The sequence below is a fragment of the Lonchura striata genome, chromosome Z (genome assembly GCF_046129695.1).
Source record: "Lonchura striata isolate bLonStr1 chromosome Z, bLonStr1.mat, whole genome shotgun sequence".
In the NCBI taxonomy this organism is placed as follows: Eukaryota; Metazoa; Chordata; class Aves; order Passeriformes; family Estrildidae; genus Lonchura; species Lonchura striata.
Window position 1 is genome coordinate 23,820,582 of NC_134642.1, and position 15,579 is coordinate 23,836,160.

The 15,579-nt window shown below is 36.7% G+C and overlaps 1 protein-coding gene across 9 annotated transcripts in view; it reads right to left on the bottom strand.

The window, feature by feature from the left end:
* Positions 1-2,999: 2,999 nt before the first annotated feature.
* The window catches only part of PRUNE2 (prune homolog 2 with BCH domain), a 130,942-nt gene continuing 118,362 nt past the window's right edge, over positions 3,000-15,579 (bottom strand). Inside the window, exons 16-20 of one of the 9 annotated variants that reach the window (XM_031507397.2) lie at positions 12,111-12,209; positions 10,261-10,296; positions 9,697-9,735; positions 8,165-8,212; positions 3,000-5,979 (exon numbers count right to left, since the gene is read on the bottom strand). In XM_031507397.2, the coding sequence (XP_031363257.2) occupies positions 5,958-5,979; positions 8,165-8,212; positions 9,697-9,735; positions 10,261-10,296; positions 12,111-12,209 (244 nt within the window). In that variant the 3' untranslated portion in view covers positions 3,000-5,957. Of the gene's footprint in view, positions 5,980-8,164; positions 8,213-9,696; positions 9,736-9,924; positions 11,961-12,110; positions 12,210-15,579 lie in introns of those variants that run through there. The other 8 variants (XM_021530515.3, XM_021530516.2, XM_021530517.2 and 5 more) reach the window with 8 other exon arrangements.

A 15,579-nucleotide genomic window follows, 5' to 3' on the forward strand; every position in this document is an offset into this window, starting at 1 on the left:
TGCTGTCTACACACTGGCTGAGTGGGTTTTATTCTAAACTGAGTGAACAGCAGATTAAGCCACTTATCTCCAAGTATTCCATCATTTCTTTAAGTAAGGGGGGGAAATAACATTTGGAACAGAGCTCACTTGTGCTTCTTTTAAGCAATGGCTCCAGGCAAACTGGCCTGCTATGCTTCTAAAGCTCTCCCCAAGGAGAATCAGAATTTGGAATGAGACTGGAGCTCCAAGCAGAAAGATGCCTGTAACCCTACCCTCCCCCAGTCATTTCCCTGACCTGTCCTTCCTCCCCTAGTTTTCCTTTCTCTGACTAATAATTTTAGCTCTGCTCCTTATTCTTACTTTTTACATCATAAAGGCCAAATTTCACATTAATATTCTGTGTGTTCTTTTGGCTGACTGTTTAAGACAACGTTACTCATACTTCAAAGGGATGAAAACAGAGATGAAGTTTTACGGTCTTGATGGCTTAACAAAGGTCTGTGCTAGAAAGCCAGTACTCAATTTTCTGAGTCACTCTCTCATGGAGAGAGTCTGCTTTACATCCCAGGCCTCAGGGAAGTACTCTGTGGATTATTTTTGTACCATTGCTAAAGGCTGCTTTCCTTGCTGGCTACTGAAATACATAATACAGAAAGAAGATAAAGTTTTGACGTGGCACATTTGAACTTTTTTTAAACTGCTTATATTTTAGCAGTGAGTTTGGACTTACAAACATTTAAACACACATATGAAGATCCTGAGAAGTGAAGTATAAAGGAATACATTAAATTCCTTTGAACAGTACAGCTTGAAATGCTTAGGTCTATCAGTTTTTCTGATAGACTAGACACTGTATGAGAAACACGGTATTTTTTTTTTTCTGCAGCAGCCCCCCACAGAGGTCACAGCTGGTCAACTCAAACAAAACGGAAACCTCATTCTTTGGAGTCAGTATTTACTCCTAAGACTGTTCATAGGTTACTACTGTAATGTTAGGACAGGCATATGGGTCTACTGGTATAACCCTCAAAGCATTTAAAAATCATTCAGAAATACTGCTCTACTGCATTCAAACAACTTGTTCATAATATATTAGCTTGAAATGACATTTCTTTTGTCTTTACAATTTAAGTATGATACACCATAGTACAGTTGCATTTTCACATCTATCATAATTCTGGTTTCAAGACCAAAACCTTCATCCTTTCAAGCCAACAAAGACCTTGCTAATAATGCTAATGTATATGCACATACTAGCACACAAAACACATGTTTTCTAATAATAATAATAGTATTAATTTCATTAAAAAGAAAAAAAATCTATTTTGCTTTTTGATTCCTGTTCTATATAAAAGATAAAGACACTGATTTTCCAAAAAAAGGGGAAAAAAAAGGAGATTGCAAGTGTACTTGTAAAATCAGTAGTGTGTGTTTTTCTTTAAAAATAATAATCACCGCAGGATCAACCGGCACAGATACATCACAAAGCAGTCTGCACTTTTAAATGTACTATCATCTACCAAAAGTTTTGAGAGATGTTCTGCCTTATTTCCACAATGCTACATTTAAGAGGGTTATCTCAAATGCAGGAAAACAACAAGGAGTAAAAAAAAAAAAAATGTGGCAAGCTTAGGCTGTAGTTCCTTTCAGATTCTCAAATTTAGCAGAGTAGAGCACAGCCTAGTCAATTCTACTGCTTGGGCTGAATGGAGAAACCAGTCACTAAGACTGCTGCCAGAATTTGCACTGTGTGAGCAGTAAGTGACCACTTCTGAAATGTGCGAATGTTTCTAGGAAAAGTAAGTGTAAGAACCAAGCACATAATTTTTGAAGAGACTTCAGTACCTCTGCAAAGTAATTTTTTGGGAGGACAGGTTGTATTTAGTAGTGTTTGGCCTTTTGTCAAGCAAGGACTACAGAACTATAAGTCGTGACAGTGCAAACAGGAACAGCTGATATTTTAACTTCACAGTGCAATTCTCTGGTTTTCTCCTGAGCATAGGAGGTAACTGTCTGCATGGTAGCTGCATTTTGCAAAACAGAGGGATTGCATGCCTGGAGGAATTGGACAGCAAATGAGAGGTAAAACTGCTGATCTCCTGATACTTGCTCAATTGGCTTCATCTGTGCCAGGCAATACAGGGACAACCCTCCTGTTTCTAAAAATAAATAAATTTGGCTGCACAAGCTAACACAATCTGACCTGTCAGTTATTCCCACTAGTAGAAATTGAGGGTCACTTCTTACACTTAAACTGGTAATTAGGTAAACACTGATAAATCTTCAAACCTATCAGAAGTCAAGAAACTTATTTTCAACAAGTATGAAAGGTTTGTTTAGTCCAGCTTTGACTCTGAAAAGGTCTAGGAGCACTCACAGAACTGCTTTCAAGTGGGTGGCAATTAAGAAGCCACAGCTCATCCTTTTTGCTCTTGTATTTGGTGCCCCATTGGATAATGATCAAGATAGCTCCAAGAATCAGCCAGGTTTACTTAGTGGAAGTACAAATTTGTCCACCTGACACAGATGTAGAGTGGCATGTAGGCACAATGTACCAGGCAGGTGAGAGGACTCCATGTCCACCAGCAGCTCTGACCCCTTCCGTCACTGAAGTCAATTGGGTTGTTAACCTGCTCAGGGTGGTTTCACAGCCAACCTCCTTCTGCCCTGTAGCTTTTGCCTTTCTGACATATCAGATGGACTATCTGTGGATTTGATTTTATATAATAGCACAGCAAAATTAGAAAGAAATTTAAAAGAGTTCCTTCTGCTTTCTTTCAGGAACAATACTGATAATATCAACAAAGCCAGGATTTTAATATATGGAGATGGGGAATAATACCATGAGACACATAATTTACTCCATTTCAGTTTTTGGATGGACATACAGGGAATGCAAAATAAAACAAAGTATTTCTAACTAGGCAAAGAAGTGACCTAAACCAATCAAGTGTTTCCATGTACCCAGGGAATAAAAAACCCTGCAATTTGGAGCTGAAAGGAAATATGTCCAGTGGTGGGTTGCAATTCTTTATTTCTGATTCATAGGTGTATATATATCCATACAATGCTATTAGATATCCTTCTATTGCTTAATCTATAATTTAAGTCAGCATAGGTATTTTAACAAAAAAATTGCAACTACTAATTTATATTTCATCTGAGCACTCTGATACACAGTAGAAAAAATCCATATATAAAAGCTTGTATCTGTGCAATTATATGTACTATATTTCTCTTTCAACAAACTACTGATTTAGTAATATTGATATGTTATTGTTAGTATAACACAGAATTGCCTTATCATAACATTAAAAAACTTTTCAAAATATATTAATAAGCAAAGATAACCACACTTTGATCCTGCAATCACTTTTTAACTATCATTTCAATGTCCCATTTTGTTTTAATGTGCCATCTGGCTTAAACAAGTTCCCTTCATCTCAGGCTGCCACCATTATTCTGCCCATAATAATCATATTAATTGTAACTTTGCTGCTTAGTAACTTCACACAAAGCAAACAGAATTAAATTCAACTCTGAGCTGACAACCACCATTAAAATCACAAATTTCTTATACCCCAGATTGGTCTCAAAGCGTGAATGAAGATTTGTGCTGAACCTCTACTTTGTGGTGAACTTTTCTTCTAGTGGAAACTTTTCTCATCTATTGTGTAACACAGGTCATGTGGCTTGTCCTAAGACTTCAACTACAGCTCTACAAAAGGTGCAACTTCATGCTACTAAATGCTTTTAATAGTTTAGATCTTAATGAAGCTTAATTAGCATATGGAAGTCAATACAAATATTAATCTGTACATAAAACATTATCCCCAATATACTAAGTGACAGCACTTTTATAAGGCAAACACAAGCCAGGATTCAAATATCTGAGAAAAGGTTGAGACTACCAGACCCTAGTTTAGGACAAGGTTACAGAGCAGCAACAATGGTCAGCAGGATTAGGCCCTTCCTTTGTGAAAATTTACAGGAACTGACAGAAGGATGTGATACAGCAGACTAGAAAGTAAGACAGACATACCAGCACAGAGCAGAGGGCACGTATTTTGCATTTCATGCTGGCCAGTAAGAAAGCACTCTTCTGCCTCTCTGACAATTTTGTCAGTCTTCATTACGGCAGCTGAACAAATACGCACACAATGACAGACACCTGCTTCACTGCAGGCTACCTTGCAAATACAAGACAGAAACTGACAGAGTTGGAAATGTGCAAACCACAAAAAAAAAAAATCAAACTTTAAATGAAAGACAGAAGAGAATTTTCAGTTTAGATCCTGCTGAAAAAAATGCAGGCTCAGGCTCTACTGTGTCTGCTTAAACTTAATGCTCCAATAAATACTTTCTTTGCTTGTTTTCTGCTTCATCAATAATTCTGAACTGAAAACAGGACTACAGTTAGACCATACTAATAAGGTGAAACTTATCTTAAATTATTATGTCTGATTTCTTTACAAAGTAAAGAATGCACAGATGTAATTCTAGGGCATAAAAGAATCTTGCGAAAAAATAATATTTCAGAGAGTATCTAATAATAAGACTTCGGTTAGGACTTCCCAAAAGGCAGGCAAGTCAACAGGTTTGGAAAGTGCCTATATGTATTCATTATATTAAAAGAAAACATTTGTTGTTTTCTTGACTTTCGTCTTTTTAAAGCAGACAAACAGAAATCACTAGATAACTGATTTGCACACTCCTGTAAACACATGATCTGAGAAAATAAAGCTATTTCCCAGGAAGGAGTAGGACTTATTACATTATCTTTTGTGCAAAGAAATAGGACCCCAGCAAACAAAAGATGTTTATGGTTTTTCCCCTTTTATGTTTTTACTGGTGGGTTCTGTGACACACACAATAAATACCAATATAAGACTTATTTTTTTATCTAATAGAAACACTTGGGGCAAGATTTTAACAAATATTCCTAACAAATGAGTATGACTCCCAGCTTTCAGCTCCTAGTACGAAATAGTATTTGAGTCATATTCAGAGAATTAATAACCTTTACAATTGGAGACAGGATGTCACTTGAAGGCTTGTAACTTTAAAAAAAGTGTTCTGGAAGAAACAGACTTAAAAAGCAGCAATAAATTAATGCCCCAAGGATTTTAGAATATATGAAAGTAATTTACAGGATTAGATGCTTCTAGGAAATTATGCCTAAAATAAATATACTAAACTAAATTATTAAAATAAAATTAATTTCAGTTACTCATTCATCCTTGGGAAGTATAACGAAGCTAATTATTATTTTTTAGTATATCACACTTTTCTCTGATCAAATAAAAAAGTCACTTAATGAAGATGGAAAGACTTTTCAGACCTGAAGAAACACAAATTCATAAAAGCATGAATACTTTGAGTTGGAAGGGCCCTTAAGAATCATCTAGTTCCAGTCCCTTTGCCTTGAGCAGGACACCCTTCACCATGACAGGCTGCCAAAAGCCTGATCTAATACGGCCTGTCAAATTCAAGAAAGTCCTGACAAATTTCTAAAGTTATTTTTAAACAGTAAAGTTGCTGCTGCTCTGTGACACAAGCAAACTAACACTTATTGTAACAATGACTATTGGTTCAGCTATGCATAAACAGTAATATGTTGAAAACAAAAATTTAAAAATCCCCATTGTCATTGACCTATTCATGAGGCACACTGTCGGTAAAATGGTATCCTTTTAAACAGAAGTGGCACACACAGAGAAACCAATGCTCAATGACATAGCCTTCCTAATGAAAACTGCTTCTGAAAACAACAAAAATTACCAGGACCCAAAATTCTGCTGTTTCCATGGCCATAGGACTGGCCCTTTTGGTCTTCTTGAACTGCTGAATGACAGGGGAAACTTATAAATCAAACACAATTGACCAAATCACTTATTGTACAGCATGGTCATGATTGTTTGGGTGATGAAAATCCACGTGAACTCTCTTCTTCAAATGCCTGGCAACGACGCTTCTCATTTCAGGGTCATGTCGATGCTATTTATTAAAGACAAAATGACAAAGAACAACAACAAAAAATTAATGAGTGCTCTAATAACATAGAACTAGTTATTTCCCCAGTCCTGAGATTGTACAAAGTGTCGAATATCCTTATTATTTACTTAAATGCAGCAGTGTGAAATAACTTATAGCCTATGTACATCTATGAAGGTACACATCTTAGTAAATTCTGTTTTTATTGAAATTAACAACTACTTTTTCAGCAATTCCAATCTGAAGTGTATCAGGTGGGGGGAGATCCACTGGTGGAATGAAACAACAGTGTGGGAGGAATGGTACACCTAAAAATGTTCCTAAGAGTACAGTTTTGCTACTTAGTGCAAAGCATATGTCCTCAAAAACTTTGAAAGTAGTCTTTAGAATACTACATAACTGTTACCTCAAGATACAGTCTTCCTTAAGTAAAACACAATTCAAAGTTTCTTCAATATTTATGAACTGTTACACAATGGCTCTTCCACTATGAATTATTTCCCAATATTTCTTTTAAAGTCATGAAGAAGTGTGAGGAGTTGAACAAAAGAGAACACAAGGGAGCATGACAATAGACACAAGCCTTTGGAACAAAATGAAAGGAACAACAGGAGCAAACTAGTGCTGGGCAGACTCCAAAGGCGCTTCAGCAGAAAGCATTCGGAAAAAGTCTGTGTAAAACTGCTGTTCTCAGAGTGAAGGGATTTACACAGAATGCTATTTCCTAAAGAAATGACACAAGAAATAAGGGATATGGTCACAGGAAAATTACTGCCACTTCTGAAGACAGATTCATATTTATGCAGAGAAAATAAATGCCATGAATTAACATTAATTTGGCCTTAACTATATTTATTAACATAAATATGAATTCTCTTCTCATATTGCTTTTTGCTGCCCAGCTTATTATTTGAGAAAAACAGGAAAGTTGTTCAAGCCACAAAAGGTCAAAACCATACACAAACATGCTGGGTTTTTTTAACATGTCATTTTTTGTTCTTATGTCATCTTTTGTTCTTACTTTGAAAAACAGTTCTCATATTAACTCATCATAGAATAAAACAGTGTCTGAGGAAAAAGAGATGAGGTATAATGTCAACCAGTTCAGGAATTAGGAATTTAGCTAATGGTTCTAACCTGTGTATAAGGTATGACAGAGTGATAACTTACTAGAACACTTTTTTTAAAAAAAAAGTGAAACCCAAAGCTTCAATTTGTTTATGCAACTTTTTGCTACATACATTTCTAATTATTTACCTGTCTACTGATACTCATGTTATTGATGGAATCTTTTGCTGACGATTCAGGTTCACTATAGAGTATTTCCTGTACAGCGTGAGACAACAGCGTATTTCTACAGACCCGTCAGGGCAGGGAGAGCAGAGCCTCAATCCCTCTGCCCTGTCACGCTGGCCAGGACACACACACTGCTGCAGGGCTGCCTCTCCTGACACGCTGCTTCAGCAAGGAACTGTCAGCACTCCTGTGACACACTGTGCCTATAAACACTCCCACTGATCAACAGGAAGAGCAGCACTGCAGGGTTTTCCATTTACATACTATAGTTATGGTATCAGACAGAGCAACAGCATACCAGAGGACTGACACATTCCCATTTCCAAGGGAACAAATCCGTCTTTGAAAGGAAAAGATGAAGATGCTTGAGATTTAATCAGGAAAATAATTATGAAATAAGCTGAGAAGCAGTAAAGCAAAGAGAAGGCACATGTTAAGATTATGGCCCAGAAATCAAAGTAAAATGTAAGACTTTTTAATCTTTGAATGAGAAAAACAAATTTAAAATTTTGGATAATGCATGGAACCATCTTCACTGTGATCACACAGCACTCTTTCTAAATGTTTTTAATATAAATTAATCAGAATATCCTCAGGCTAACAATTTTATCTCTCCCTGCTTGGAAATTGTTAAGGACACTTCAAACACATTTCCAATGCAACACAAATATAACGAATCTTCAGTATATAATACATATATAAAGTATATAAAATATAAATACAACAAAGCTTCAATGCTTTGTCTGCTTGTACCATGTTGTTCCTGAATATTACCATAAAAGTATCTGGGTCTCAAAAAAAGCTTTAAGGAGTCTACCCAGCCTCAGTTTCTAGCAGTATGGTTGTAAAGTAATGTTAAAATGTAAAGACAGTATTAGGCATAAATTCTTACTCCTGCTCCACTGAAGCCATTTCTGGATCATTTGAGAGGCAGCTAGTTCTGGATACAAGGAAAAAGATGAGTAAACATTTTTTCTGTGTTGATTTATTTATCTTTTAAAATATAACTTCAAATTTGGGGATGTAATAACTAACTGTAGTGAGTATCTTGACAACACAAACACACAAATGTTGTTTTTAGAATGTAGGGACCTTAGTGCCCACAATACACATAAGTTTGAGTAACAAATTTTTAAACCATTTCTTTAAGTTGGGGAAGGGAAATGCACTACAGTGATCTCATACATCCAACAGTAACAATAATCAGTGATACCTCATATGAATATTTCATTCCCCTTTCACGTGCTACACTGCTGCCTCTACTATTTTAAATGGAATAACAAGAAAGCAGCCTTTTTTCCACAGAGTTCTCATTGTCACATATACAATGCATTTGAAAATGTTTGAACAGAAGGGATAGAAGTTGCATTTCAAAGGTGGCTAGGCCTTTTAGTTTAACAAAATAATGAGCTGGTATCAGGTAACTACTTATGTGAAATTATTGCTTCTGAGGCAGGGCTAGTTCCTAAAATCAAAAAGCAGTGGCCAGTGTTTTAGATATTTCTCTGTGGTTGTTTTAGAAACTAACCTTAGAAGAACTGAAGGAAAATGTGTATTGCAAAAGAAGGAACTTTGGGAAAAAGTACAGCAAAGAAGAAACTGTAAGTTGAAAACCTTGAAGTGTTTAAGCAAAAGGAAGGTGACTGGAAAGAAACTTCAAAACTCAAAAATCTTTAGTTACAAAAACTGCAAGGGAGAATGTTATACTAGAACCAACAGACAGAGACTCCTGCTCAGGAATTTTGTGTACAATACTCACATGAGGAAAGTGCACTGTACACTTCCTAAAGCTTTGCTCAGTGAGTCAAGGACTGTGCACTTAAGGATTTCTTTGGTGCGCTACACCATACTACCACATATTATTGAAGTCAAAGCACAGAATTATCATTTTAAAGTATCTGATCATTACCTGCCCCTGGTTTATTAAGTAACCATAGACAAAATAATATTATTATCAAGTATTAATTCCCCAGCCTATCCAGCTAGCATTGGGAAGAAAGAAGAATTTATATACCTACCATAACTGAGATAGCTAACCCTGATTTAGTGAACTGTAAAAAAAAAAAATTCTAGAAAGAACTACCTCTTAAAAACCATATCAATACAACATAAGAGGGGAAGAGTAGAAAATGTTTAATGATCCATTTTAATGGAGTATGTGATTTTAGTCATTCCCATGACTACAGAAACAATCATCAAAAACACAGCAAAAAAAATTTTATAGTAGAAGGGTATGATTATTTATTACTGAGATCCAGCAGTACAAAAGCAGTGAGAGGGGAAGTAAATTCTCAAATGGGGCAACTTACCAACACAGTAATTGAAACTACAAGCTGCGTATTGTATCAAACACAATGTACTACTGCATTCAAGCTATTCCTGTGAAACAATATAATGCCAGGATTCAGCTGAAAGCTATCTTACTTAGCTGTTTCTGAAGCTTCCCTCAGCTTTTCATCCAGTCTGCATGAGTAAAAGTTATTGATATAAAGAAACAGAGAAGCAAGCAGAGCGTAAGAGTGAAGCAGAGCAATAGCAGAGCAAAGAACAAATACACTACATGCTTTTGTAATAGGCACCCAGTATGATTTAAGGCTAACTCTAAAGCTCTTCAGTTCAGTATGATACCATTTATCCCTGTGCTCAACCCACCTTAAATTTGTAAGTCCTTATTTAGCTCACTTGGAGGCAGAGACAGAGAAGCAGCAGGGGTCTGAGGCATGCCCAGTGGACAGAGCTGAAAGCATTCAGTTGCTCTATCAGGTAATGTTAAACTAGCTGCAGCCTGGGCCAAGTCAAGGACATTTTACAGTTCAGTGAGTTTTATTTGCAAGGGAGGCTGATCTCAACAGCTTGAAGGGGAAAGTAAGATGTCATGTCATTGCAAGTCTTCTCTCATTCAGCTGTTGAGGTCACCTGCAGGTGAAAGGCTGTCACACAGATTCACTCTATTATGAGCAGCAGCATGGGCTAGAAAGCAAGTTTTACCTCATTCTTCTCTTAATACACTTATCTTCATCATACCTTACAAGATAAGAGTGAATGAAGGAAGAGAAAAGATGTACAAGTTCATATATAACAATCAATATTGTATTATGCTTCACTGAAAATTACGAAGAAAATCACATAACCCAAATTCTGGCATAACACTATGTACTTTCTAAAGGTGGAATTTTTCTTGCCCATAGGTGGAATGCTTGTTCTTGGCAATGGAGCAATTATGAAACCAAAAGATGAGTTGTATTTTTCCATACGAATCTCTCTGAATTTGAAGAAGAAGGGAAGCTATGAACTGAACACTGCTCTTCTCCCTTGCAGTATGGGAAGAGCCACTCACAGATGCCTTGAATGCACACAGCCACTAAATTTTCTTATTACAGTATCTTGAAATGCTTGCCACCAATGGGTGCAACTGTCATCTTTCCAGGTCTGTCTTTTTCAGCAAAATCATAATCTCTCATCGGGCTGCTGATGATATGAAGTAGGCATTACCCTAAAACTCTTTAAGTACCGAAGTTTCTTTGGTACTACTGCTGTGATCACTTTACCTTTGGTCTGAGAGGTGAATGAACTTTTCGAACATTTTTAATTTTTTACAGGGAAGAAAACATGTCTGCAACATCGATGTGTGTACTGCCACACTTTAACAGTAAAACACAGCAAGGAAACAGACAGAAATGCTCTGAGGTTAGACAGTAATGGTAAGGTTTCTAGCAAAGGAAACCATAAGAAACTAAAATGTTTACAGGAACTAGAAGAAAATTTGTTAGATATGTTAGAATATTATGGACAACTCTGTCAGTTGACCAACAGCCTCTGCTCCACATTCTTATCATCACTCCACCTCTAAAGAAGTTACAGAAGCAAATGAACCTGAGTGAAAGTCTCTATGCCCCTGATTTTACTTCACAACTGCTATTGCCAGACCTGAGCTTCCCATCTGCTCCCTGGAATTGCACCACCAGCTTGACAAAGGAAATTGCTTTACAACGACTGTGAAACAGTTGTGAAAAATCCTGCCTGGGTTGAGGAGATTTATGACAACTTCAAAAGCAGTCACTGACCAGTCAGAATGAAAATACAATCATACTTGCACATCTACTCTTCAAACTACCTTCTAGAACTGGCTATTCAAAACCTGGGACATACACTAAAGAGAACAATTTAGAGAAATTAATTCCTGAACAGGACATCTTTTTAATACCAACTACATGAAAACCATGTATTTTTTAAGTCATGCTTTCAGTCTTGGTATACCACTTTTTTTGTTGTTTTCAGGTCTGAAAAAAAGTCAGTTGAGGAGAGCAATGCCAATCAACTTCTTACAATTTTTAAACAGATATTTTCCTTTGGAAATGCCTGCATTTAAGAAAACTCTTCACATAAGCAGCAAGAACTAAGAAACTGTCTTTCAGCAGTTGTGAATTTAACCACAAGAACTGACAAGGCAAGGACCAGTAAACATAGAATTTCACTAGTATTCTGTTGAATAGGCTATCTTTTAATTAACATTTCTGCTAAAAACTCTGCATGACTAAAACTCGAAAATACTTCCACTTAAATAGAGGTAAAAGTTTGAAAAAATATGGCATAGATGGTATCTCAAGAAAGGCCAAACAATTTTCCCACTCACCTGGAAGTAAATATTTATTGTGGTTTGTGTTCCCATTACAAGGTGGTCTCCTGCTCTGAGTTTGACAGTGAAATGTTTGAGGAATAATATATAATAATTTTTAAGAACAGTAGGAAAGTGCTTTCTGTTTTTCTTACAGTCTTTAACATTATTATCAGTTTGTGGAAATAGTTTACATTAGAACAAGCTACTGTACATCACTTACTTGACAATACTGTCTGGTATATGCACATATTCCATTGGAATCATCTCATGAAGCTCTGCCAACGTGTTGACATACTGTATTTTACTGCTGAACTTAGAGCTGTAACACAGAAAAATAAGTATTAATTGACTTTGCCCCTCAATTTTTATGACATGCTAAAATCAAATTAAGAAATGTATTAAATGTATTAAATAATTAAGCATTTGGATATTCATATTTCAATTACACACTGAGAGACGGGACTGTTAATGATTAATGACTCAAACGATCCACCTGTCACAGCTAAATAAGGCTGGTAAGAAGCAAGCCCTGTGAGGTGGGATAACAATTTTTAACATGCCAATCCTCTCTGACATAATGGCTCAGGTGTGAAAACTTCCCTGCGGGGAAGAACCAGGACTTTCACACAGAGCATGAAGGTATTCATCCCTGACACAACTGGTGGAACATAAACGACTCAGCTTCACTCACATAAGAGGCAGCTCTGACATCTTAGAAGGCAAGGTACCTGGGCATTCCCACCTGAACTTGACTGAATATAAATGCAATGGACTCTGTGTTTTACGGGCTTCCCCCACTCAGTGAAGACAGTGACCATAACTTTGACAAGACTGGAAACCTCATCACCAAGAAGAGCAGAAGAAGAGAACCAAAGAGAATCAGAATCATGGAGTGATTATATTTTTTCTACTTGGTTTGTCTGCGTTTGTCATGTTCTTTCACCTCTCCTCCCACCCACTCTATTTCTTTCTATCTCTCCCTCACAATTACTGCTAAATAAAAGTATCTGCTATTGACTTCAGCATATGGCCTTGTTTTGCACCTTAACTCAGACAGAATCATCTCTCTAATAATGTTAATAACCATATCTTAACACAGTACAGTTGATCATGAGCCTACCTGAATCACATTATTAAGCCAACAATATAAATTGTAATGCTTATATATTAGACAATGTGATAAGTTTTATGGTTTTACAGTTAGAAGGAGATGTGCAAAAATTTGGAAAATATTCAAATCCCTTAGAAATTACTTAAATGTAAAAAGAGATGGGAAGCATTACTTGATATGGATATAATCATAAAGACAGTCATCAAGGGAGTGTGATGACTTAGTATTTCTATTTTACACCAATTCTCAATCAAACACAATAAAAATGAATTTCATCATTTATTCAGAAAAGCACAGATCTGATTGTGTATATTCTTACTGCAGTGCCTTTCTATGACAAAAAATGTGTTTATTTCAGTTGTGCTATGTGATTCACTTTTTGTGCTTGTAAAATGATTGCTTGGAAAAAAGGCTAAATTGTTCAGAAAACATGCTTAAAACACAAGGCTATTTACTTGTCTAACCTAAGTTAATTGTTAAGTGTGAGCTTACAAGCAAGAAATCTTTCTCATTTGGCTTATAAAGCAATTTTTCACATTTAGCTTTGGTTTTATTTAGATTGTCTTATAAAATCAGTAATAGTGCAAACTCATACTGACTATATATGTTAAGTGTAGGTCTTGAAAAACAGAACATATTCTTTCTATTTACTGCTGACCTGCAGGTACAGCCAGGCAACATGAAGCTCTGAAATAGCTCTGAGCAGAAAGTTGCTGCCACTCCCCTCAACAGATGTATCTTCCTAATAATGCCTAGTGAGAAAACTGGAACAGGAATACATGAAGGTGCTGTGAACACCTGTTTAAGCTCATTTATTGTAATTTGTCCCTGTACCCAATGAGCATCACTAGGCACACACACTGGGTCAGACTGGTCACATTTTAGATGCATGCATCACCCATGAGTGTCCAGTCAAAGCACAGTAACATACAGATTCTTAGCATTTTATCCAAATTGTTAATCATAGTCTGCAGCATCATCATTGCCATCTAAAGTAACCTGCCATCTAAAGTAACCTGGCAAACTGCAAGCCAATCGTAAGCTTCTAAAGACGGTGGGAAGGGACTAAAAAATCTTTCAATGGGTAGTTTTTCCTCCTGAGAATTCTTCTGGGTCCACTAATTCCACTAATTCCACTACAGTGACTGATTTCTAATTCCTTCAGTCAGTGTATGGGCATCCCAGACAGTTTCTTTCAGACTTAGGGAAAGCATGTTGCCAATAGTGGTAACTTTCCATCATTTTAATTATTTCCATCAAATGCCAAGTATGTTTCACACACACTTAAAAAACCCTTAGAAATCTAACTTCTTTCCTAACACAGCTCAAATAATTTTTGGTGTGAATATCTATAAGGGTTATAAAAAAGTATCTAAGATCTATATCTGCTAACTCTAGTTCTTCAATTCGTTGTCAGTCAAGATGGGTCCCACACTCCACCAAATTATCTTGCCAGTTTTTGAGGTAGAAAAAAGATAGAGCTGAGGTAGAATTGAGGGTAGCCCACACTCAGTGTCTTGACTGCCCCTTACCATTCAAATCTTTCAAGGCTTTTGATTTCTACTGTTTAGCCACAGACCTTAGCTGATATACAATTAAAATTATGTTGCTTGCCTTTAGCTATCTCATGGAAATCTCTGCTTGCCTTGTGGCCAATGCATTTCTCACTCTAACATTCCCACTGTGCCTGTCATGGGTTTAGGCTGAGGGCTAGCAAACTAAGCTACAGTTACTGGCTTTCAATCCAATCAAGTTTTTATCTCCTTACCTCCTGAAGGAAGGGAAGGGAACTCATCATGTTCTGTCCTTGGTAAAGGTCCAAATAGCTCATGTCATCCTCCACAAAAGTCACACCAGCCATGTGTTCTGACCACCTTTTTCAGCTTCTATTTGCCCTTCACCCTCTTCTTGCACCAAGACTCAGTCTACCTGGCTGAGATGGTCTCTAGTGTGTCTAGTTCTGCATTGCTAATCTGATTTGCCAAACTATTTAGAGTGAACATTTTCTCCTGTTTTGCAATGAAAAACCTCTAATCACTGCTGCTTAATATGGCTACTTTGAATAAATGACTAATGAATTGAAACAGACATGACTTTTAAAAAAGACCAAACTGTCATTTCTGGAACAAAGTAGGATGGCAACAGAAATATCTCAGGTATCAAATGCAAACTCCGCATATCCTTGTAAGTAGTGTTGATAATTCCAATTATTGTTTCCCTTTTACTCTGGTCTTTTGAATAGTAACTTTCAGCTTGGTCTTTAAGATACCACATCTAGAAAGAAGCCTCTTTTATGACATTCTGTGTGTTGCACTTTGGCAGCAATGGGATAATTGATGTGCTTCCTCAACCCAATCAGGACAGAGCACCCTGGGACATGAGACTCGAGTGTCTTCACCTGCAGACTGTGAGCAGAACCCCCTGAGATCTGTCACAACATAAGCCATTCTTCGTGTGGCTTTTGTAGATGACACTTCTTCTCTTGCCTGAAGCAACTCTTTTATAACATCTGTCAGCGTGCTCTCCCTGATTGCATACTCCCCTATCTTCTGCAGTAAGTGTGAGGTCTTTGAAGTTG